This window comes from Nycticebus coucang, chromosome 9, assembly GCF_027406575.1.
Source record: "Nycticebus coucang isolate mNycCou1 chromosome 9, mNycCou1.pri, whole genome shotgun sequence".
NCBI lineage: Eukaryota > Metazoa > Chordata > Mammalia > Primates > Lorisidae > Nycticebus > Nycticebus coucang.
Genome location: NC_069788.1, coordinates 135,168,936 through 135,192,159, shown reverse-complemented (window position 1 = coordinate 135,192,159; position 23,224 = coordinate 135,168,936). Strand labels below are relative to the sequence as shown.

General features: G+C 41.0%; 1 protein-coding gene across 4 annotated transcripts in view; it reads right to left on the bottom strand.

Annotated features, from left to right (window-relative positions):
• Positions 1–1,949: 1,949 nt before the first annotated feature.
• Positions 1,950–23,224, bottom strand: part of LOC128593309 (leucine-rich repeat-containing protein 37B-like) — a 65,440-nt gene continuing 44,165 nt past the window's right edge. The window contains exons 6-13 of one of the 4 annotated variants that reach the window (XM_053601229.1): positions 18,864–18,935; positions 18,064–18,138; positions 13,611–13,729; positions 11,635–11,770; positions 9,981–10,284; positions 9,284–9,388; positions 6,523–6,581; positions 1,950–4,308 (exon numbers count right to left, since the gene is read on the bottom strand). In XM_053601229.1, coding sequence (XP_053457204.1) covers positions 4,218–4,308; positions 6,523–6,581; positions 9,284–9,388; positions 9,981–10,284; positions 11,635–11,770; positions 13,611–13,729; positions 18,064–18,138; positions 18,864–18,935 — 961 coding nt within the window. In that variant the 3' untranslated portion in view covers positions 1,950–4,217. Of the gene's footprint in view, positions 4,309–4,966; positions 5,110–6,522; positions 6,582–9,283; positions 9,389–9,980; positions 11,421–11,634; positions 11,771–13,610; positions 13,730–18,063; positions 18,139–18,863; positions 18,936–23,224 lie in introns of those variants that run through there. The other 3 variants (XM_053601227.1, XM_053601226.1, XM_053601228.1) reach the window with 3 other exon arrangements.

Genomic DNA, 23,224 nt, shown 5'->3' with positions numbered 1-23,224 from the left:
TTATTCATGTTTATGAGCTTTTCCACTTAGTAAACATTTTCTTCAAAGTAACCACAGACAATTATGGGGCACTTTATAAATCACAAGCATAAATAAATAAGAAATTAAATTATATTATAAATATTAACTAAAATCATATTCATACTCTTTTGGTCTCAGGCTTATATTTCTTTTACTGTTAATATGTTTAAGCTCCCAGATTAATTTTTATTTTATAATAATAATAACAATAATTTTTTGGAGACAGAGTCTCATTGTATTCACCTTGGGTAGAGTGCTGTGGTGTCATAGCTTATAGCAACTTCAACTCTCGGGCTCAAGTGATCCTCTTGCCTCAGCTTCCAGAGTAGCTTGGACTATAGGCTTCTACCACCATGGCTAGCTAGTTAGTTTTTCTATTTTTAGTAGAGAGGGTTCTTGCTCTTGCTCAGTCAGTTCTCAAACTCACAAGCTCAAACAGTCCACCCACCTCAGCCTCCCAAAGTGCTAGGATTATAGGTGTGAGCCAGTGTGCCTGACCCCAGATCAATTTTTAAATAGTTTTCTATTTCTGTAAGATAAACTTAGTTTGTTTGGGAAGTTATGAATTAAACTAACATTAGGATATCAGATTATGTAATTTTCTAAGTTACAGGGAAACAGTAACTTTTATTTATAGCAAGAAGGTATGAATGCATAAACAGTAGAGACATGGATCAATCCCAGTATAATATCCACAATTGAAAAGACAACACCCATAGCCGGGCGTTGTGGCGGGCGCCTGTAGTCCCAGCTACTTGTTAGGCTGAGGCAAGAGAATCGCTTAAGCCCAGGAGTTGGAGGTTGCTGTGAGCTGTGTGAAGCCACGGCACTCTACCAAGGGCCATAAAGTGAGACTTTGTCTCTACCAAAAAAAAAAGAAAAGACAACACCCTGCATGAAATATCTTGGGCTACATACAACTTCGTAAAGGACCCAACGTTGTTGCCCCAAACAGCCTCCTCCAACCATCTGCCGACGCAATAAAACTATTTATCAAAGAACCCCTACAACCCCTAACATCCTCATCCCTACTATATGTAATTGCCCCAACCCTAGCTTTATCCATTGCCCTTATCATATGAACCCCACTACCAATCCCATACCCCCTGATCAACATCAACCTGGGCGTACTATTTATCCTAGCCACATCCAGCCTAGCTGTATACTCAATCCTGTGATCGGGATGAGCATCAAACTCAAAATACGCACTAATTGGAGCACGACGAGCAGTAGCACAAACTATCTCATATGAAGTAACCCTGGCCGTCATCCTACTATCCATCCTCCTAATAAGTGGAACATTTACACTATCAACCCTGATCCTAACTCAAGAACACTCATGACTCCTACTTCCATCGTGATAAATGCAGCAGTAGCACATGTGGGTGTGTGGAGGGTGACAGAGGCTGGGCGGGTGTCAGGAGGGTGGTGGGACTTGGTAGGCTGCAAAATGGGCTAAAGCCCAGTGACAGATGGACTCCATTCTTTAATCCTATGTAGCATGTATTTTACTATTTCATCTTTGGAGATTGATTATTTCTTATTGCTTTCATATACCTTTACCTGGAGAGCCAAAGACTTGTTCTCGCTGCTCTTCTCTTCCTTCCTTGGTCCACGAAGGAAGGTGGGGCAGAAGAAGCTGCCTCCATGCTTGTCAAACAGCCACATCCATCTACTCTATTTTTTTTTTATTAAATCATAGTTGTGTACATTATTGCGATCATGGGGCACCATACACTGGTTTTATACACCATTTGACACATTTTCATCACACTGATTAACATAGCCTTCCTGGCATTTTCTTAGTTATTGTGTTAAGACAATTTCATTCTACATTTACTAAATTTCACATATACCCTTGTAAGATGCACCGCAGGTGTAATCCCACCAGTCATCTCCCTCCACCCACCTCCCCCCCTCCCCTCCCTTTCCCCCATTCTTAGGTTATAACTGGGTTATAGCTTTCATGTGAAAGCCATAAATTAGTTTCATAGTAGGGCTGAGTACATTGGATACTTTCTCTTCCATTCTTTTTTTTTTTTTTGCTTTTTTGTATATGCAAGTAGTTTTAATATAGTCCACAAGCTCTTTGATTCTTCTTTCTCCGAAAGGTGAAGTCTAAATTCCCTCCCCTTGAATGTGGGCTGCATTTAGGGACTGACCTCTATTCATGTTATGTGGCAGAGGTCTTCTGAGGCTAGGTCATGAAAAGGTTAACTTCTGCCTGGCTCTGTCTCTGTCTCTTAGACCACTCACTCTGGAGGAGGCCCACCATCAAGTCATGAGAACCTTCAATCAAATAGCGTGTGCACAGGCCCGTTGGAGGAACTGAAGCCTCCGAGAACTCACCAGTGTGTGAGTGAGTGAACTACCTACAGTGTGTGAGTGAGTGAACTACCTAAAGACGGATCCTCCAGCAAAATTCCATTTTCTTCAAGGATTTTCCCTAGGCCATGTAACCTTCTTTCTTCCGAACCGCTACATTTCTTTTCCGTATTATTTTTGCTCTAATCATATATTGCCTCATTTCTTCATCTGTTATAAAATTTCTCATTTCTCTGACAGTTTTCATAGGAATCAGTGAGGATTTTCATTCATTTAGTAGCTGTTGGCCTTGTGTCCCCCTCTCTCTACCTCTCAGGTCTCACTGAAGAGCTGGGCAAAGTAGAATCTCACTTTGGGGAGTTTTAATTTAGAAGTACAGTAGGGGGTGCGCCAGCCCCATATACCGAGGGTGGAGGGTTTGAACCCGGCCCCAGCCAAACTGCAACAAAAAAACAGCCGGGCATTGTGGCGGGTGCCTATAGTCCCAGCTACTCGGCAGGCTGAGGCCAGAGAATCGCCTAAGCCCAAGACCTGGAGGTTGCTGTGAGCTGTGATGCCATGGTACTCTACCAAGGGTGACGAAGTGAGACTCTATCTCTAAAACAAAAAATAGAAGTACAGTACGGTAGCATTTGAGGTTAACAAGTATTGTACAAAGTTGAGATAGTGTTTTACGTAAGTCTCACTTTGTGTACCCAATTGGAAATAATGTAATTGTGACAAAATAGGAACCTGGATTTGCCTGGAATCCTGGCCCAGAGTCTGGGAGGCCCAGCAGTACAAGATCTCTAGTCTTGGTTTACTGTTAGCTTCCTGTTTATGTCCAACACTCATAACACCCCACGCCCTTGCAGAGTTTGAGCTGGCATGTGGCGTTTTGGTCCTTGTGACTTAACAGTGTAACTAAAGAGCTTCGTATTATGCTGGCCCAAGCTGGTGCCTAATAAACCGTAGCAGCCATCATCCCCAGTATTATTGTCATTGTTGACTCTTCACTGGCAAGCATGGGTTCTACTTCTCTATCTCCCTAGACCAGGCGTTCTCAAATTGCGGCCCGCGGGCCACAAGAAGCGGTGTGATTGTATTTGTCCCCGTTTTGTTTTTGTACTTCAAAATAAGGTATGTGCAGTGTGCATAGGAATTTGTTAAGTTTTTTTTTTTTTTTTAAACTATAGTCTGGCCCTCCAACCATCTGAGGGACAGTGAATTGGCCTAGTAGCTATCCAAGGGTTGAGATTTTTAAAAAGAAAAAACCAACAAAAAAAATTTTTTGAATTTTCCACCAGATTTAAAGGGTAAAGGACACACATTCACGCATGAATTTGGGAGCATGGGAGAAAACAGAGGACTTGATGCAACAGTGCAGGTCGGCTTAGTGATCCAAACATTTCTGGCAACCCCACCCACCCTCTGAGAGGTGGCAGCAGGTGGAAGGTCCCCTCAGGGCAAGAGGTCAAGTATGTTGTAAAGGACTGGTTCTTAATGGACAAGGGGAGAGAGCCCCAGAACAACTGTATTTGATTTAGATATTGGCTCCCTCTCTCCAGGATGATGTATTTTCAGCTTCCCGGAGACTGACTAGACTGGGAAATGAGGTGGGGGAGCCCCCGTGCGTCCTCTGCCCACAATGCCGCTTGTGGAGGTGTTGGCCAGCTTGACAGTCTCTGGCTTCAGTCCTGCTTTTCTTTACTCTGGCCCTTGTTTTGCGTGTATAAATATTTAACTATTAACATTTAAGTTTCTTACCAGCTGGCTGGAATTGACAATAGACTGTATACATTTTTTGTGTGTGAATAATAAGTATCTTACAAGAAATGCCGAGATACCAACATTAGAAAGTACAGTTTGCAGGCGGCCTTAGGCAGGCTGGATCACTCTTCGTCCTCCCCTTCTGGCGCGGTCTCACTTTCCTCACCACCTTCAGCAGCCGAATCCACAGGTGTTGCTGTTGATATGCGCTCCCTGGTATAGGAAGACAATGGCAAGGCTTTTACTCTTAAAAGGAGCAATTAACTGGGTTATAGCTTTCATGTGAAAGGGAAAGGGAGGGGAGGGAGGGGCATTAATGGGATTACACCTGCGGTGCATCTTACAAGGGTATATGTGAATCCTAGTAAATGTGGAATGTAAAGGTCTTAGCAAAATAACTAAGAAAATGCTACAAAAGCTATGTTAACTAATGTGATGAAAATGTGTCAAACGATCTATGAACCAAGTGTATGGTGCCCCACGATCATACTAATGTACACAGCTATGGTTTAATAAAAATAAAAAATAGAAGAAATAGGAGCAATTAAACTTCTCATTATCCCCTCATTTTAGATAAGATTTTTTGTTGAGATGGAGTCTGGCCTGGCTAGATGTTGTGAGCAGCTCACAGTAACCTCAAACTATGGGGTCCAAATGATTCTTCTGCCTCAGCCTCCCAAATAGCTTGGACTACAGGCACCTGCCACAACACTCGGTTAATTTTTCTATTTTTAGTAGAGCTCAGGATGGCTTTGAACTCTGAGCTCAAGCAATCGTGCTGCCTCAACTTCCCAGAGGGCTAGGATTACAGGCGTGAGCCACCGTGCCCGGCCATTGTAGATGAGATTTTAAATTGTTCCCAGTCATTTACCCTGCATCCCTCTTGTAAATCTCTTCCTCATCAGAAGACTCCTTGTCATGAAGCTTCTGGGCCATGTTTTTCTTGCGTGTGGCATTGAGAGGTCTGTACATATCCCTAAGCCAAAGTGGACACCTTAACCAGAAAAAGCCCTCCTAGAAAAGAGAAAGGCAGGTATTAATTCTGCATTTCTCCTGTTTTCTCTGGCCACAGCACTGAATCTTCCTCAAATTTACCTGGCTTTCACTCTGCGATGAGCATCGCCTATGCAGAAAGTCAAAAAAGCCCCTTGGGAAAAAACACACACACGAGACAATTAGTGATTCCTGCCATTTCCCAGGTCTCCCACGATGTACACCTCTCGTTTTATTGGGACTAAATCTGTGGTTCGGTCCATAATCACAGTGGGCAACATCATTATGGACCTGGAATCCTGAAAATCATTTCATGGAGAGACTTCCAGAAGCTCTCCACGTCTGTTTAAGAGGGCCCCGTAATGTCACTGGGGGGACCTTTGCGCAAGGCTTGGTGGGAGGTACAGGGAGGATTTTCAGCCCCACTTACCCCATTACCAAGTTCCCTTGTACAGTGAACAAAGTGTACAAACACACAGGCCAGAAGTACTTCACTCTCCAGAAGCATTTTACATCAGTCCCTTTCAAACCTAGTACCACAGATAGCCTTTGCTGGTGGGTGAAGGATAAAGTGCTTCTATTCTCCTAGAAGCTTTATCCTATCAGGCGAGTCCCGTCAAGCAAATGCCTGGGTCCAGCTAGAAAAATTATTTTCATACTGCAGGCTATTTCATACTGCAGTAGTTGTAAAATCAGTTTAAAGGACAAAATATCCTTTTTGAATATAAGCAGAATAGACAAAAAATCAGACTGTTTCCACATCTACTCATGTCTACACAGCATGTGCCTATTGAATTGTGATATAAAATGTGACTCACAGCCCAAGTAGAGAATAATCAATGGAGAAGTTCCCAGCTGGAAAGGGACCACCCTCTTTCTGACACTAGCACTGGGACCATGGAGCAAGGTAATTTCCTTTTCTCTGTCTCCGTTTTCTTATTATAAAAGGAAGAGGCAAAGTATTATTTAAGGTCTCTTCTAGTTAAAATTCTCTGACGTTTGGATAAATAGAGAATGGAGACCCCAAAGCAAGTAGAATGAGAAGGTAGGTTTTCCTGCCACTCTGGAGGAAGGATTCATATATTCTTGAAGGAGCCTTGAAGGAGACTAGCTCCCTTGCCCCTTCCCCAGAGCCTCCAAAAAGGCCTCTGGCCTGGCCCGATGCCCGCCACCGGAAGGAACAGGCACAACTACAACCCCCGCCCCTGCCTTCCCTTGAAGGACTGGTGGCAGCAGATTCGTCCTTGCCACTCCTGTCCAACTCAGCTTTGTCTGGGGAGCTAATTTTGCTGGATCCAGGCAAAGCACTAAGGCAGGTAAGTATTCTTCCTGCCTCTGGCAGTTTCCTCACTATAAAACGGAAGGATTGAAAGAGATGAGTTCTAAGTTCTCTAGTTCTAAAATTCTAATTTAAATCGCCAGACCAGTATTTACCTCCTTGGGACTGAGCCTGATTCTACATCTGCCATTGCTGCTCTTCTATGAGAATAAATCTGTTTTGGAAGAAAACAATCATGATTATCCATCATAATGACCAGTATCTCCAAATCTTTATTCATTCCTTTCAAGTCTTACCTACCCAGTGAGACAACTTCTATTTATCTATCTTTCCTTTCCTTTTTTTTTTTTGAGACAAAACAAAAGGTGTCACCTGGGTAGAGTACTGTGGTGTCACAGCTCACAGCATCCTCAAACTCTTCGGCTTAAGTTTTGTGGCAACCTCAAACTCTTGCCTCAGCCTCCCAAGTAGCTGGGACTACAGGTGCCCACCACAATGCTTGGCTATTTTTTGGTTATAGTTGTCATTGTTGCTTGGCGAGCCTGGGCTGGATTCGAACCCCCTCCCAGCCACCCCCACCCCCACCCCCAAGCTCTCCTGTATGTGGCTGGTGCCCTGGCCGCTTGAGCTACAGGTGCCGAGCCAGCTATCTATAATTTTTTATTAGAGATAGGGTTTCACTCTGTCACCTGGGGTAGAGTATACTGGTATGATCATAGCTCACTGTAGCCTCAAATTCTTGGGCTCAAGTAAGCCTCCTGCCTCAGCATCTCAGATGCTCAAGGCAGCATCTCCTGCCTCAGCTACTAGTTCCTAGTAGCTGGAACTACAGGTATGCACCACCATGTCTGGCTAAAAGATATATTTTCTGAAGACATAAATTATTTTTCTGAGACAGTCTCACTCCGTTGCCCTGGCTAGAGTACAGTGCCATCACTATAGCTCATTGCAACATCAAATTCCTGGGCTCAACCGATCCTCTTGTCTTAGCCTCTAGAGCAGTGTTTTTCAACCTTTTCACAGCACACTCGAACCTACAGTTAAACTTTGGCAGCACACTTAAATTATGGTGATCAAATAAAAGAGTAAAAAGAGAATATACTTACTGTGCTTTGAACTTCTTTTGAACATAATTTAATAACGCCCTTTAAAAAGTTTTTCACGGCATACCTAAGATCCTGCCATGACACACGTGTTGAAAATCATTGCTCTAGAATACCTGGAACTTGAGGTGCACACCATGACCCCTGGCTAATTTTTCTTTTAGTAGAGACGAGATCTCGCTTTCACTCAGGCTGGTCTCCAACTCCTGAGCTCAAGCAATTATAATCCTCCCTTATAATCCTTAGGATTATAAGCATGAGCCATCGCACCTGGTCTGAAGACAGAAATCCTATCCTGTTTAATGGTTCTTTGGCTCTTTCCTTGGTATCTGCAGGCAACTCGTTCCAGGATCCACTCCCCTCAGCCTAGCATACCCAAATCCAAGGATGCCAAAGTCCCTGTATTAACAGGTTGATTATCCCTAATCTGAAAACCTGAAATCCAAAATGCTCCAAGATCTGAAACTTTCTGAGCACCACAATGACACTCAAAGGAAATGCTCACTGGAGCATTTTGGATTTTAGATGTTCAGATTAGGGATGCTCAGCTGGTTAAGTATAATAAAAATATTCCAAAATTTGAAAAAAAATCTGATATCTGAAACACTTCTGATCCTGAGCATCCAGATAAGGGCCACTTAATCCGTATATCAGCCAGGTTCTGCTCCCATCTGATAGACCAGGAGCCACTTGGTCCACACAGCTCTCCTCTGCTTCATTCTGTCCTGATCTTGGGGTTCTTTCTTGGATAGCATCTTTAAGAAAATGGTTTGCCACATTTTTAAGTTCTCAGGGGAGGGAAATTGCTTCACCATATCCTCCAAGAAATGGTGACAAACCTCACAGAGAGACTAGGCCCAGGCAGGCTGGAGTATTCAGAGAAGGCATCAGAAAGAAAGACGAACTTGAATTTGAACAGAGTCACAGGATTTCCATGGGCAGAGTTTAGTAAGAGAATTCTGGATGGGTAAAGGCACAGATGAAAGCAGGGATACGCATGATGTGACTGGGATATGGTGTGGGCTGCTTTGGCTAGAACAGAGGGTTGCCACAATAGAAAAAGTAAATCAAATAAGGTAAATTAGGTTGGATGGTGGGGTAAAATCATGATTGTCAGCTTATTAAACCATTCTTTTAATATGCTAGCACCTACATGTTGGGTAAAGTAATAGGCCATTATGAAATGGCCTATTGAACAAAAGGTAAACACAGGCAAGCACCAGGAACAGGCCACTGTAAATATGACACACTTTGGAATAGCCAGGTGCAAGGTTTAGCTGAGGTGCTTTAACTGAACCTGTGTAGACAATGCCTTGCACAGTGGAGAAGGAGGATGCTACCTGAATCTAATGAATCTATAAGATGACACCTCTATCTCTTGCTGTGTCCTTTCTCCCCAGGGTGATGACAGCTCCGTGAGGGTGGAGATAATACATCTCTTGTCATTTCAGCAATAAGGAAAGAAATCAGTGGTAGAATGAGAGTGATTGGTGAGTACATAAAATTATTGACAGTTTTGGGTTGGAAAAACTTTCCTATCACTTCAACTTTGGCTTTCTTAAACTTAATTTCTCCAAATAATCTAGTGGTTTGTTATCTTGGTTTCAGTTCTATAGTGATCTCCTTGGAGAGGGGTTAATTTAAAAAAACCCTTGGTATATATTACAGTAAAGAACAATGCATACCTTAGTCGTAGTGACTGAAGAGGAATGTCAAGTAATAGTAGGTGGGATAGTGGCTTTGATTTTCAGTTCATGAGTACTGAATCTATTAGCAAGGATGTTATTCTGGAAACCTGAATGATTGTCCTTACCTCAATAAGACAGAAAATTATAATCAAAATCATCACTATTACAGTCACAGATATCGCCAAGATGAGTTTGTTGTTATAGCCATATCCTGGAACTCCTTTAGTGAGCTAAAAAAGGGAAAGAATAATTAAAAAACCACCAAAGAGATGGAAAGAATGAGATCTAACTATTCAAAACTCCACCCTCCCAAGTAAGTAGCTTATAGGTTCTTAAAGAACAAAGCAAATCTAATGTGTTACATAATCTTACTATTAAGTATTTTGTTCTACATCTTCTTTATCTTGAGTGTTCTGTCTGCTTCATTCTCTAAATGAGCAAAGTGGGAGATCACTGTCATGGCCAAAATTACATGGCCAAGATAAAATATGGACTTGTCTACCTGGGCCTTGCTGCATGGATGCTTTCATGGTATATTCTAAACCAAGGGTATCCAACCTTTTTTTCCTCTGCCACACATGGGAAGAATAAGAGTTGTCTTAGGCCACAGAGTAAATACACAAATACTAATGAAAGCTGATTAGCAAAAAAAAAAAAAAAAAAAAGGAGGGGGTGTCTGTGCATACTTTTCATGATATCTGACACCACATATAAGTGAAAAAAAAGTCCTCACAAAATCATCATGCGGCCCACAGGCTGTAGGCTGGACACCCCTGAACTGATGGAAAAGTCCAGGTCTCATGTTCCCGTAGTCATCCTTACCTCACTTGACTCCTGCTCTTTCTGTTCAGCCTGGGCTTCTGTGCTCTCGTTGATGTAGTTCTCACTCTTCCACTGATCCGTATCCCATTCTGCCTTGGATACTTTTACTTCTTGCTGCTCACTCAGAAGCTTCATCAGGAGACCTGTTCTAGAGATGAGCTTGGCACAGGCCAGTTGCACATGGGTCTCAGAGCAGTCCATTTTCAAAGTCCGGATAACGTGAGAAATGAGCCTTCTCACGTCGTTGTTGGGGATGAGGGATCGGAGCTGCTGGTTTAGCTGCATTTCAAATTGATCACCCGGGGACGCGAGCAATGGGTAAGTGAAGCTTTTTTCCATGTTGGGTAAGTCAGTGCCCGTGTTGTGGTATTCCCACAGAGTTTCATTGATTTGTTTAACAGTCGGTATTAAGAACGCAGTCCCAGTGGAATCTATAGTGGAAGGATTCTTATCATTTGTACTTTCAGAGATAGTTTCTTCAGGTATAGCAGTGTTTTCCATAAAACTGTTTTCTTCAATACCATTTCCTAGAGGGGATACAGTAGTGATTTCTGTAACAGATTCTGAAGGAGCAAGTGATTCTGGAAAAGGATTCTCCTGAGGACTCAGCTCTTCTGAAGGTGGAAAAACCCCATGTGACGGGGAATTTATAAGGCTCCTTACTGCAGAGAATGGAGGCCGCTTTACAGGCATCTGTCCATGGAACACTGTTTCTTTTCTAAACTTTTGACTTAGTTTGGCCGCAGGTGTTCTGTGGGCCACATGGGAATGAGGTTTATGAAAGCGGTATTTTCTTCTAGAATGTACAATTGGTTTACCAGCTTCCATACTTTTAACTCTAGCATTTGCATCTTCTAAAACAAAAATGGTGTCGCTCATGTCTTTTGATTGTTTTTTAAACTCAGGTAGGGAATTTGAGGTGGCAGAAGTAGAAGGCATGCCAATATACTGTTTGAAGAAAGAAGAGACCGCAGCCTTGTGCGTCTGCGTGAAGGAAGGCTCGGTGTGGAAGGAGCTTCCCACAAACTTCCGAGGCCTCTGCACCACGTCAAACTGTGTCATTTCACTCGGGATTGGTTTCCCAAGCGTTCTTTCTTCGGCCACTTTCTTCGCTGTCGGCCAGGTACCCTGTTTCCTCTTGATTCTTGCCACCTGTAAGAGCTTTCTCCGTAGGCGCTTGGGCCCTTTGAGGAATAGCGTCACTTTCTTCAGTCCCCTGTCTCCACTCTCACTCTCTGTCAGGCTATTTTCCTGTGATTCAGCAGTTGCCACTTTTTTGGGAAAGATTTGGCGTTTAAGTTTGGGACCTAAAAGGCCAGACTGCATAAGCATGGCAGTTTTTTCTTTCTTTTTAACCTCATAGATTTTTTCTTGAATTTCTGCATCTAACAAATTTTCCAGGAAATAGAGCTTCCTCAGTTTATTTTTGTAAGCTGAATTGCTGGGCCCAGGTTCAAGAGGCTGAGCCTCTGTATTGTTTTTCATATGACTTAGGGGCTTCTCTCCTTCCTGCACATTTGAGAAAAGCAGTTTAATGAATGGTAATAATGTTGATTCTACATCTTCTAGATTTCCCTCTGAGAAATAAGGCAATATGTAATTAAGTGCACTAATGACATCACTTTCATCATTGAAGTCCATCTGGTCACTCGTGAAGCCTGACAAGCCGACGCCATTTTTATTTGCGGATACCTCTGGCTCAATGGTCAGCTCGGTGCTCGTGTGCTTCTTCCGAGCCTGTAATACCTTCGTGAGCGCTCCCTCCGCATTTCCTACACTTGCTTCTTCAACTGTCAAAAAAGAAGAGACTGCTTTTGACGATGGAAGGCTGATGGCATAGCTTTTTGCCAATCCACAGCCATATAACCCAGTCAAAGAAATTAGGAGTCAGCAAACAGAAGAGTGCCACTTAGAGAGGAAAAAAAGAAACCCCAGTTTAAACCTATACAATGGAATAATAAAAGGAGAAAAATATCTTTGGGAAAAGTGGCTACCTACTCAGAACATTCCATAATGTGACATACAGTTACTCTACTTGGGCTTATTCCACTGGTCCCTCAAATCCACTTGCCCAGCACTCAGTAAATGCCCAAGATGGGAGACCCTTGCTCCCTGCTCCTCGCTGAACCAGCCCTTCTGCAGCCCACACTGTCCTGCCTCAGATGCAGAGGGGGCATGCTTGTAGATGACTCTGATGAAAGACAGTTCCCTAAGGGGACCAAGAGAAGAGATGCTAATGTGGAGGCCCCAATCCTATTGCTAAGACATCCTTATCTGGACATGGCCTTGTCATCTCCCCACCAGTTCCTCTTCTTGGCCCCTGCTCTCATGTATCCTAGACCGGATAATAGGAGGTTCTGCACAGAAAAAACACTAGGTAGATTCTGGTTCTTTCCTCAATTTGGGCTGGGATCTGGGATGGAGGTTAAGAGGTTTTTAATTTCCAGATTACATGCTTATGTGGCATGTTCAATGAATCTAAGGAGTAACAACAATTTTAGATAAACATTACTTGACTTCCTAAAATGCAGAAAGGAAAAAGCAACTTTTGTCAGATGCCCACTTTGCTTTCATTTCATGTCTATAATTCCCAGCTTTACTTGTGGAACCATCCAAAGCTTCTAACTGCATGAAAAACAAGTGTACCATCGTGTAGCTGGGTTCCTGTCCAGAATTAAAAGTTTCTGTGGTAGTGGTTAAAGGTCAGAGGAGTAGGTAAGCATCATGAGAAATGAGGAACATGGGCTATGGAGAACCCAAATTTGGGGATAGAAGGCCTGAGAATAGGCTACAGCACTTAACGCCTCTGATCTTGTTTTTCCTCATCTGTAAAACAAGATTAAAAATGTTTGTTCTGCCTACTTTCAGGGGAGAAGAGACAAATACAATATAATATAATATGTGAAAAATTGTTTTGGAAAGTATGCAACTTTAGTATCACGGGTAGAGATCTGTATTCAAATTGTCTGGACATGAAAGCAGTCACATTTTGATGAAGTTAGTGCTAATAAACGTAATATGAGAAAAACACTTAAAAAAGCACCCGAGTGTTTGTTCTGTGGATACAAATGCTTTAGATTTAGAGCAAGTTCAAAGTTGGAGAGTCTAAGAATGGAAAAGCCCTCTGTTTCTTTAGAAGGGCCAGGTAGCAATTTCTGCTCATGCAACTGGAAACTCTCAGGCTCCAAATATCACTTATACTCTTTGTAAAAACAAACGAACCAAAACCCGATCTATACCTGTCCTATAAGGCAAAGAGCTCTTGAGACATAATGGATATAAAACCAGTTACAAACTTTGAGGAGCTGTAGAGACAAGTTATTGGTGGGGGGCAAAACACCAAGCAGAGACACAGTACAGAGTATGTGGCCGCTAATGTTATACTCTCCCCCTTCCGTTCCTTCCTCTCTGTCCTTTATGGATGTGGAACAGTTACATTATTAAATTATGTAATAATAATTGAGAACCTGACTTTCAGCCAGGGAGTAGTTCAGAAATACAGGGAGTTTAACTCTGAACGAATAAATGAGAATAAAGCAATTTCATCATTAGCTTAAAAATTCTCAAATTAAAAACTTAAAAAACAAAATAAAAATTAAAACAATTTATCATTAAGCAATTTAAACTCACAACAATCTTCTGTGCTGTTTCCTATACATGCATCACAATGTAGCTTCACTGTCTTGCAGACAACCTCAATATTATTTTTAAATTGGCAGAGGCAGCAGGCCATATGGCTAGGTAAGATCCTATAAATGGAAACACAGAGAATTAAATTAATGGTAAAGGGATGACTTCAGTTGGTAGAAGAGGGAGGTTGAAACTACCGCAGGGCTAGGCAAAAAGAGTTCTTGAGGCAAATGGCCTGGTCAGTTGTTGGGTAGGAACCAGAAAGCCCAAAGGAAAGGAGACAGAGAGATGGGTGAACATGGCAGTGGTTATGGTATGCCTAGAGTAAACGTGATAGATTAGAGGTGCCAGGTATGGTAGCTTTCACCTGTAATTCCAGCTACAGGGGAGGCTAAAGCAGGAGGATTGCTTGGTGCTAGGGTTTGAGACCAGCCTGGGCAACATAGCAAGACCCTGCCCCCACAAATTTTTTTTTTTTTAATTAGCTGGGCATTGTGGTTGCAGCCACTCAGGAGAGTAAGGTGGGAGGATTGCTTGAGGCCAGAACTTTGAGACCAGCCTAGGCAAGATAGCAAGACCTCATCTCTTAAAATAATAAATTTTTAAAAAAGGAATTAGAATTGGGTGACACTGATTTGTAGTTTCATTCAGAAATTATCTTCTCCCATAGAAGACAGAAGAAGAAAATCTGTCTCACTTTGGGTTGAGAGGACACAGGAGGCAGACTTCTAAGAAGAGTCTGGAGGCCCCAAATTTCTAGAATTCCTTTCTCAATTACTGTTGGGAGCGGTAAATATTAGAAATTACTCTGGGCATAAATGATAGCTTAGTTTAAACCACTTTATAGGGTTGAACAATAATGAAGATTACATTGGCCAAATGTGGACAATTTCAGCCTTCAAAATAATAATGATGATAATCAGGTACAACATAATTACTATAAAGAAGAATCCATGAATTCACAGAAGAAGAATCCATGAATTCACAAAAGGGAAAGAGGGCCAGCTCTTCTTTAATATTAATAGAATAATGCCAGCTATGTAGAAGGAATGATATAATTAGAAAAGTGTCATTTTGCAAACACAATAATAATGGATTTGGATAGTGATTATCACTGATGCACAGTTGGTTGGTTTGTTTGTTTTTTAAGACAGAGCCTCAAGCTGTCGCCCTGGGTAGAGTGCCATGGCGTCACAGATCACAGCAACCTCCAACTCCTGGGCTTAAGCGATTCTCTTGCCTCACTGATGCACAGTTGGGTAAAAACATGTTTTGAAAGCAGGATTTTCACTGATCTCAAAGCATCACCCCGGAGATTATTTATACTTATTATTGTTTCTTCTTGGACTTTTGTCTAAGATCAAATGTATTTACACATATTAATTAACAATGGAAAAAATAACTTTATAATGGAGAGCTCTAGAAGATATCACTTTGTAATCAAGTGATCAAACTTAGCATTATGGGCCATCTGAAGTCATGAGGTAGGAAGAACACATCGTCTATTTATTAATAGTATTCTTCCTCAAAATGTTTTACCTGAATCTAATCATGAGGAAATAGACAAATCCGGATTGTGGGAGAATTTACAAAACAACCCTGTTAGACTCTTCAATGCATGAAAGACCAAGAAAAAGTAGACAAATGTTTTACACTAAAGGAAACAGAGACATAACGAGCAATGCCTGATCTCTGATCGGATCCTGGATCAAAACAAAACAGATTTAAAGATTATTATTAGATTCTGGCCAAGATGTAATAACAGGGACATTGCACCCCTGGCCAGAAACAACCAAAATACCAGATAAAAGAAACAAAACAACAGTTTTAAAGACACTGGACATCAGGCAATGAAGGACAGTGATCTCTGTAAGATGTGAAATAAATGAAGTGAGCCCCGTGGCTGCCCTAGCTTACTTCTTTGAGAGAGTTTCCAGGTCATGGTGCTAGGAAAGGAAACTGGTGGACTCTTCGATTAAGGAAATGGAGCTGAGAGTCTGGGAAAACCAAGGTGGCTAGAAGTCTCAAAGCAGAGTATTAGAGAGAAAAGAGGCACACAGAACATGAACTCAGGAGACACACAGAGGGAGCTCTTGAGTGTTCAGCAAAGTACTGATTGGTGCACGTGTATGAGGAAACTACTTGAGGCTAGGAAAAGAACCACCCAAAAGTATCAGAAAATAATTAGATGTTGCTCAAGATTAGGAAGACTGCCTGTTAGCATAAGCTAGATAGGACAATCTCATGATTCATGGGGCAACACGTACCAAGATCCAATAGAAAATTACCAAACATGAAAAGAAGCAAGAAAATATGACCCATAGTAAAGAAACAAAGCAATCAATAAGAACCAACTCAGAACCTACATGGATAGAATGAGCAGGCAAGGACATTAAAATCGTTATTTCAAAAACTTAAAACTTCCCAAAATGAAACACAAGGAGAAACAAAATAAAACATGAATAGAGCATCAATGAGCTATGCAACAATATTCTGGGCCATAAAACAAATTTGAATAAATTCAAAAGAATTCAAGTCATTCAATATGTGTTCTCTGATCATAATGAAATTAAATTAGAAACCAACAGAAAGATCTGAAAAATCGCCAAATATTTGGAAACTAAACAACACCTACGGTTTTCTTTCCTTTTCTTCCTTTATTTTTCTTTTTGAGACAGGGTCTCACTCACACAGGCTAGTGTGTGGTGGCATCTTTATAGCTTGCCGTAACCTCAAATTACAAATTACAAAACCTGTGCTGTAACCTCAAATTACAAATTACAAAACCTGGGCTCAAATACTTTTAACAGCATGAAAAGACAGGCCAGGCACAGTGGCTCACGCCTGTAATCCTAGCACTCTGGGAGGACAAGGTGAGTGGATCGCTTGAGCTCAGGAGTTTAAAACCAGCTTGGGCAAGAGCAAGACCCCGTCTTTACTAAAAGTGGAAAAAGTAGGTGGGTATGGTGGTGGGTACAAAGCTACTTGGGAGGCTGAGGCAAGAGGATCAGCAGATCCTTATATTTCAGTTTTCTGGTTTTGAGCCCAGGAGTTTGAGGTTGCTATGATTTATAACACCATGGCAATCAACCCAGGGTGACAGTGTGAGACTCCTGTCTCAAAAAATAAATACATACATACATACATAAATACATACATACATACACACATACATAAAATTTAAAAAGAATGAAAAGACAAACCACAACCTGAGAAAAGAGAAAAGATAGTTACTAAACACATACCTGAAAGACTTGTATCTAGAGTATAAAAAGTACTCTTAAAACTGAACAAGAAGATAAATATCAATTAAACTACAGGATAGGATTTGAACAGATAATTCAGTACAGAAGATATTTACACATGAATAGATATTCAACAGCATTAACTATTACAGAAATGCAAATTAAAACCACAATGAGATTCCACTATACATCTACTAGTAGATTTTTCAAAAAAACTGAAATGAGGATCCGCTGAATACCTGTAGCAACTGCAACTTTCACATTGCTGGTGGGAATACAAAATAGTACAGCCACTTTAGGAAAGAAGTTAGCAGTTTCTTAAAAAGTTAAATATGTACTTAGGATGTGATACAGTAGTCCCACCCTAGGTACTTACCTGAAAGAAATGAAAACGTATGTTCACACAAAGACATGAGTATGAGTGTTCTTAGCAGTTTTCATAATTGCCAAAAAAATGAAAACAACCCAATTGTTCATAAATTGGTGAAAGGATAAGCTGATATAGCCGTACGACACTGTCCCTTGCTATCTGTGGGGAACTGGTTCCAGGACTCTGCAGATACCAAAATCTGTGAATGCTATAATATTTGCATATAATCTCTAGTATACTTGAAATCATCTCTAGATTACTCTTAGAATATTATGTAATACAGTGTAAAGGCCATGTACATTGTTGCTATACTGTATTTTAACACATATTATTTTTTATAGTTTATTTTCCCCCCACCCGCCCACCCCACACCAAATATTTACCATCTGTGCTTGGTTGAAGCTGTGAATGAGGAGAGAACTAACTGCACTGACAGATACAACAAGAATAGTAATATAATATCAAAACAATTATGCTAAGTGAAAGAAGCTTCACACAAAAGGTTACATACTACATCTGATTTCATTTCTAAGACAGTCGGGAAAAGGCAAAACTATGGGGATGTAAATCAGATTGTAGTTGCCAGGGGCTGATGGTGGGAGGAGGGGACCGACTGCAGAGGAACATGAGAGGCTTTTTTTAGGGCACCAGAAACATTCTATTTGGGGAATGTGATGGTGGTTACATAATTATACATTTGTGAAAATTCATTGGTTGGTGCACCTAAAAAGAGTGAATTTTACTGCATAAAAATTATACCTCACAAAAACTGACTTAAGAAAATATAAACCTAAAAAACGTACTAAGTGAAAATAAAGCTAAGAAAAAAATAACTTACAGTTTTTCCAACTCAAGAGTTGTCATGAGGATGTTCTCGACTGTTGTAAGTGGGGCTTGTGTTGTTCCCATGTCTCTGAAGGAGAAAGTCCGAAGAGTCAAGATATTAACCCCAATAGAAAAATTCTGTACTTAAAAACATATTTCAAGGACATGTCAGCACTTCAATTTTTGTTTCTATATAAAACAAGCCAGCTCAAGAGTTTGTCATAGAAGATGATTACAGAGCTTTTACTGAAGAAATGTAATTATCTTCATTTGCAGCATCAAATTAATGACATCGAATAATGGAATGTATACACTTTTTAACATTTATCTTCCCATTTTCTTATTGGATTCACCTCTCAGGATTACTTTTTTTTTTTTTTTTAGGGGGGGGAGGTGTTTTTTTTTTTTTTTGCAGTTTTTGGCTGGGCTGGGTTCGAACCCGCCACCTCCGGCATATGGGGCTGGCGCCCACTCCTTTGAGCCACAGGCACAGCCCTTTATTTTTTATTTTTAAAATAGAAGCATCTATTCTTTTTTGCTTTCTGGGATAAATGATATTCCTACATGCATCTATATATATTATATTTATATACATTCCTCAATATTACTGTTCTCTTTCCCTGCTGGCTGTCTTGCCCATTCATTACACATCCATTCTTAATCTCTTTTCTTTGCCAATAACCTTTTTTTAATAACCAGTTAAAGTTTAAATTATGACTTTTTAGCCTAAATTCAACATACTTAATCTTTGATGAAAATAAAAAATAACAGCAGAAATAATCTCATGATTCATAAGATGACCGCAATACTTACAGATATTTTAATGCTGGCAATTTATAAAGATATGAATCTTCAACAGTTGTCAGAGGATTACGATTGAGAATTCTGAAAAATGCAATTGAATTAAAAATACCTGCATTTCAATGTACATGTAACTCCACAAAGGGTTCATAGTCGTTTTTTAGTATGAAACTTGTAGGTAAAAAAATAAAAACATTTTCTGTTTTTCCCTTAAATCATCCTAAGACTCTGCCAAGCACTTTTCCTTTGGGAACAACCCAGGTTTATTATGCCAGTTACCCTCCATAATCTGAGGTGTTTGTCTTTCATCTTTTGAAAATTTTTTTAAATCCGTGGTTTAATTTATCTGATTAAGAAAAAAATGGACCAAATCCTTGGCTTTAGAGCTAAAGAAAAAGGGATAAATCTGAGAGAAGGGAATTCTTGTCACACACTTGCACTCACATCACAGCCTTTGTTACTGTGCTTGTAATCACCTGGGCACTCGTCAGTCTCCTGGACTGTCAGCCCGTCGAGAGTGGGGACCACAACTTAGTGACATTGTCATACCTGTGCCTGGCATGGTGCCTGAAAATTACTAGATATTTAATCAATGTTTGTTGAAAAAATCATTTTATTTAAATATCAGTAAAACGAATAAATTAATTTTGATGCAAATTTGTATTCCAAAATGCTGGAACAGAGTTTTTTTTCCATTCTTAAAAGCAAACAAACAAAGCAAAAGAGAGAAATAGCGAGAGAGAAAAGAAAATCTGCCTTTAGGTTAACTCTACTCAACAATTATTAGTGTACTTCTGCAGAACATTATAAAAATAACAATTATATAGCTAATATCTATTGGGCTGCCGGTCGTTTGTGATCAGCATTTTACATTTAGTCCTCAGAATAAGCTTACGTGGTAAATATTATCTTTTATAAATGAGGAAACCGAGGCACAGAGAGTTTATATAACTTGTCCTAGACCACTAAGCTAGTTAGAAGCAAAGCTGAAATTTAAAGTTAGTTCTGATTGCAAAGCCTGTGTTTATCTTCTCTGAAGAAAAAAGGTTTAAAATAGCTGTTACTTTAACCTTAATTCTGTGGCAACTAAATATAAAATACCTTTCTAAACTTCATCTATTCATCTGGGAGAACCTCTTGAGAATGACATTTCTCTTTCTACTCCTTTTCCCAATCACTTCCCGTGATTAAATATTTAATTAGCCCATGGCCATGGAGACTTTAGAGATTTAAAACCATATTGTAGGCTGGGCGTGGTTGCTCACACCTGTAATCCTAGCACTATGGGAGGCCAAGGTGTGTGGATTGCTTGAGCTCACAGGTTCACAGGTTCAAGACCAGCTTCAGCCAGAGCAAGACCCTGCCTCTAAAAAAGAAAAAAAAGAGCTTGTGTTGTGGTGGGCACCTGTAGTCCCAGCTACTCGGGAGGCAAGTACTCTTGTCTGAGACAAGAGAATCGCTTGAGCCCGAGAGGTTGCTGTGAGCAATGACGCCAGAGAACTCTACTGAGGGTAACAAAGTGAGACTCTGTCTCAAAAAAAAAAAGGGGAAGAAAACCATGTTGTAGGTGACAGCAGTGAAAATGGTGGAGTAAAGACATCTGAAAATTCATCCCTTCATGAAAACAACAACAACAACAACAAAAATATGGCCAAAATGTCCAGAATCAATGTTTTCAGAACTCTAGAAATTTAATCAAAGTCACAATGCAGCAACCCAAGGAGTGTTTATTCAGGAAAAATGGCTAAATTTCAGTAAAAACAATGAGATTTGTGTTGTTTTAGCCCACCCTAGACCATCTTTTGCTCCCAGCTCAGTAGTAGCCTTAAAAATAGCACACATCTGGGTGGCACCTGTGGCTCAGTGGGCAGGGCACCAGCCCCAGATACCGACGGTGACGGGTTCAAACCCAGCCCCAGCCAAATTGCAACAAAAAAACAACTGGGCATTGTGGTGGGCGCCTGTAGTCCCAGCTACTTGGGAGGCTGAGGCATGAGAATCGCCTAAGCCCAGGAGCTGGAGGTTGCTGTGAGCTGTGTGACGCCACAGCACTCTACCAAGGACAATAAAGTGAGACTCAACAACAACAACAAAAAGTAGCCCACATCTCTAGTACCAAAAGTAGGGAGCAAAATGGAGCCAGAGCTCTTTCAAAGCCACAATTCCAATGAACTGTCATTATTTGACCTGTTTGTTACATGGAAGACCTTCCTGGAAAGGCTTGCTTCTATTTGACCTAAAAGGGTGTTTGTGGAAGACAATTATAAGAAGTGTCTTAACATGGCAGCTACATGAGGCGATGGGTAAAAGTTGGCACCTTTTACCAATAGATGGCTTGGCACCTGCAGCTCAAGCGGCTAAGGCACCAGCCACATACACCAGAGCTGGCGGGTTCAAATCCAGCCCGGGCCTGCTAAACAAAAATGACAACTACAACCAAAAAACAGCTGGGCGTTGTGGCGGGCGCCTGTAGTCCCAGCTACTTGGGAGGCTGAGGCAAGAGAATCGCTTGGGCCCAGCAATTGGAGGTTGCTGTGAGCTGTGATGCCACAGCACTCTACCTGGGGTGACAGCTCTAGGCTCTGCCTCAAAAACAAACAAACAAACTAACAAAACTTAATAGAAAAGGCCTAGGAATGAGATATCCATAGGAACTCTGAAATACTCCAACATTTCCTTGTTAAACTGGAAGACCATGAGTCACATTCCTTGAAATCTGGAAGGTCATATACATATTTAGGACTGTGAGCATGGTCAGGAAACATCAGAGAAGTCCCTAACCTCTCATCTATGTCTGATTCTGAGGTTCTGCACAAAGCAGGAAATGAAAGCTAAGGCAGAGCTATAAAACCATCTTGCTGAGTGCTGAAGGTACGCCCTAACACGCACACAAGCCCCTTGGGAAAATCTCGGAGACTTACTGGTTCTAGACTTTTAAGGAAATCTCTGTTCATTCATCAGCAGACTAACCTAACCTAGTAGAGATTTCAGTGGCCACACATGACAACAAATACAAGCCTTTACCAAATTAGTTCCAAAAAGTTACTAAATAAATTAATAACTACTATAATAAGCAGCAGTACACACCAAACCCTGGTGGCAGGGATCTGATTTCTAGAATTGTTACATTATACATAGCATTATTTAAAATATCCAATTTTCAACACAATTTATAAGGGACACAAAGAAACCATGCACAGGGGTGGGTGTGGGGGTTGGCAATCAGTAGATACTGTCCCTGAGGAAGTCAAGATATTGGGCTTACTAGACAAGAATTTAATTCAACTATTTGAAATATGTTCAAAGACATAGGGAAAACGTTTAGTTCTATAGATTAAAGTAGATCAAGATCAAGGATAGGTACACAGAATCCTAAACAAATACTAAATGAGAAACTTTGCCTTTTTGGGCCATGTGGTCCAAACATCCATCCTGAGCATAATTGTCCTCAGGATGGGGTTTATACAAAAAGAGATGTAACAGGAAATTTATTAGCCACCTTAGGACAAATCACTAAAGAGACTAAAATAAGGAGACACAACAAAAGTCTCTAAATTCCTTAGCTTAAGTGATTAAGTTTCTAAATTCCTTGGCCTTTTTGTTACAAGCCTGCAACTAAACCTCAAAATATAGTAGCACAACACAGATCAATTAATTTTGTAGCCTTGCCTTTAACATTTTGATTTTTACCTTCATGTTGTCTAGAAGGTTTAAAAGCCTCCATGAGTACCTGTCCACCTCCAGTCCCATCTGGCCTAAAACACTTCATGGATGTAAGTCCTTTTGGCTCTTCAGTTCTCTTAGCCATGAGGGTCCCACCAAGGGCCTAGATGGAACCAGGGCAGGGGCCATACCATCCCAGCTGTTGGAGCCTAACATAGCCACACACAAACCCTTCACCCTCCTCCTCCTCCTTTCCTCCTAAGACAAAGACACAAAGGGTCTAGTTACCCACACCCCCTCAGAAATTCACACCAAAGGACCCTAACATTCTTGGCAAGCTGTAGAATTTGCCTACCAGCTACCCTACACCCCTGTATTTGAAAGAGTTCTCTAACTGCCCCTGAGCACAGACTTTTGCACTGCCCAGGTGAGTCACCCTTCCCTTCTAACAAACCTGGCCCGAACATCCAGTCTTGCTCTCGGGATGGGACAAAATAAGAGTCTGGCCATCAAGGGTGCCTCTGGTGGATCTTGGCCAAAAGGGAAGAATTGTGAACCAAAATAAAATCTTTAGCCGGGGGGTGGGGGTGGGGGCACAGATCTTGGCCAAAGGGAGAAATTGTAAACCAAAATAAAATACTTAAACCAGGCGTGGTGGCTTAAGATTTTTTTTTTCAAGTTTCAAATATTTTGTTTTCTTATTCATACAG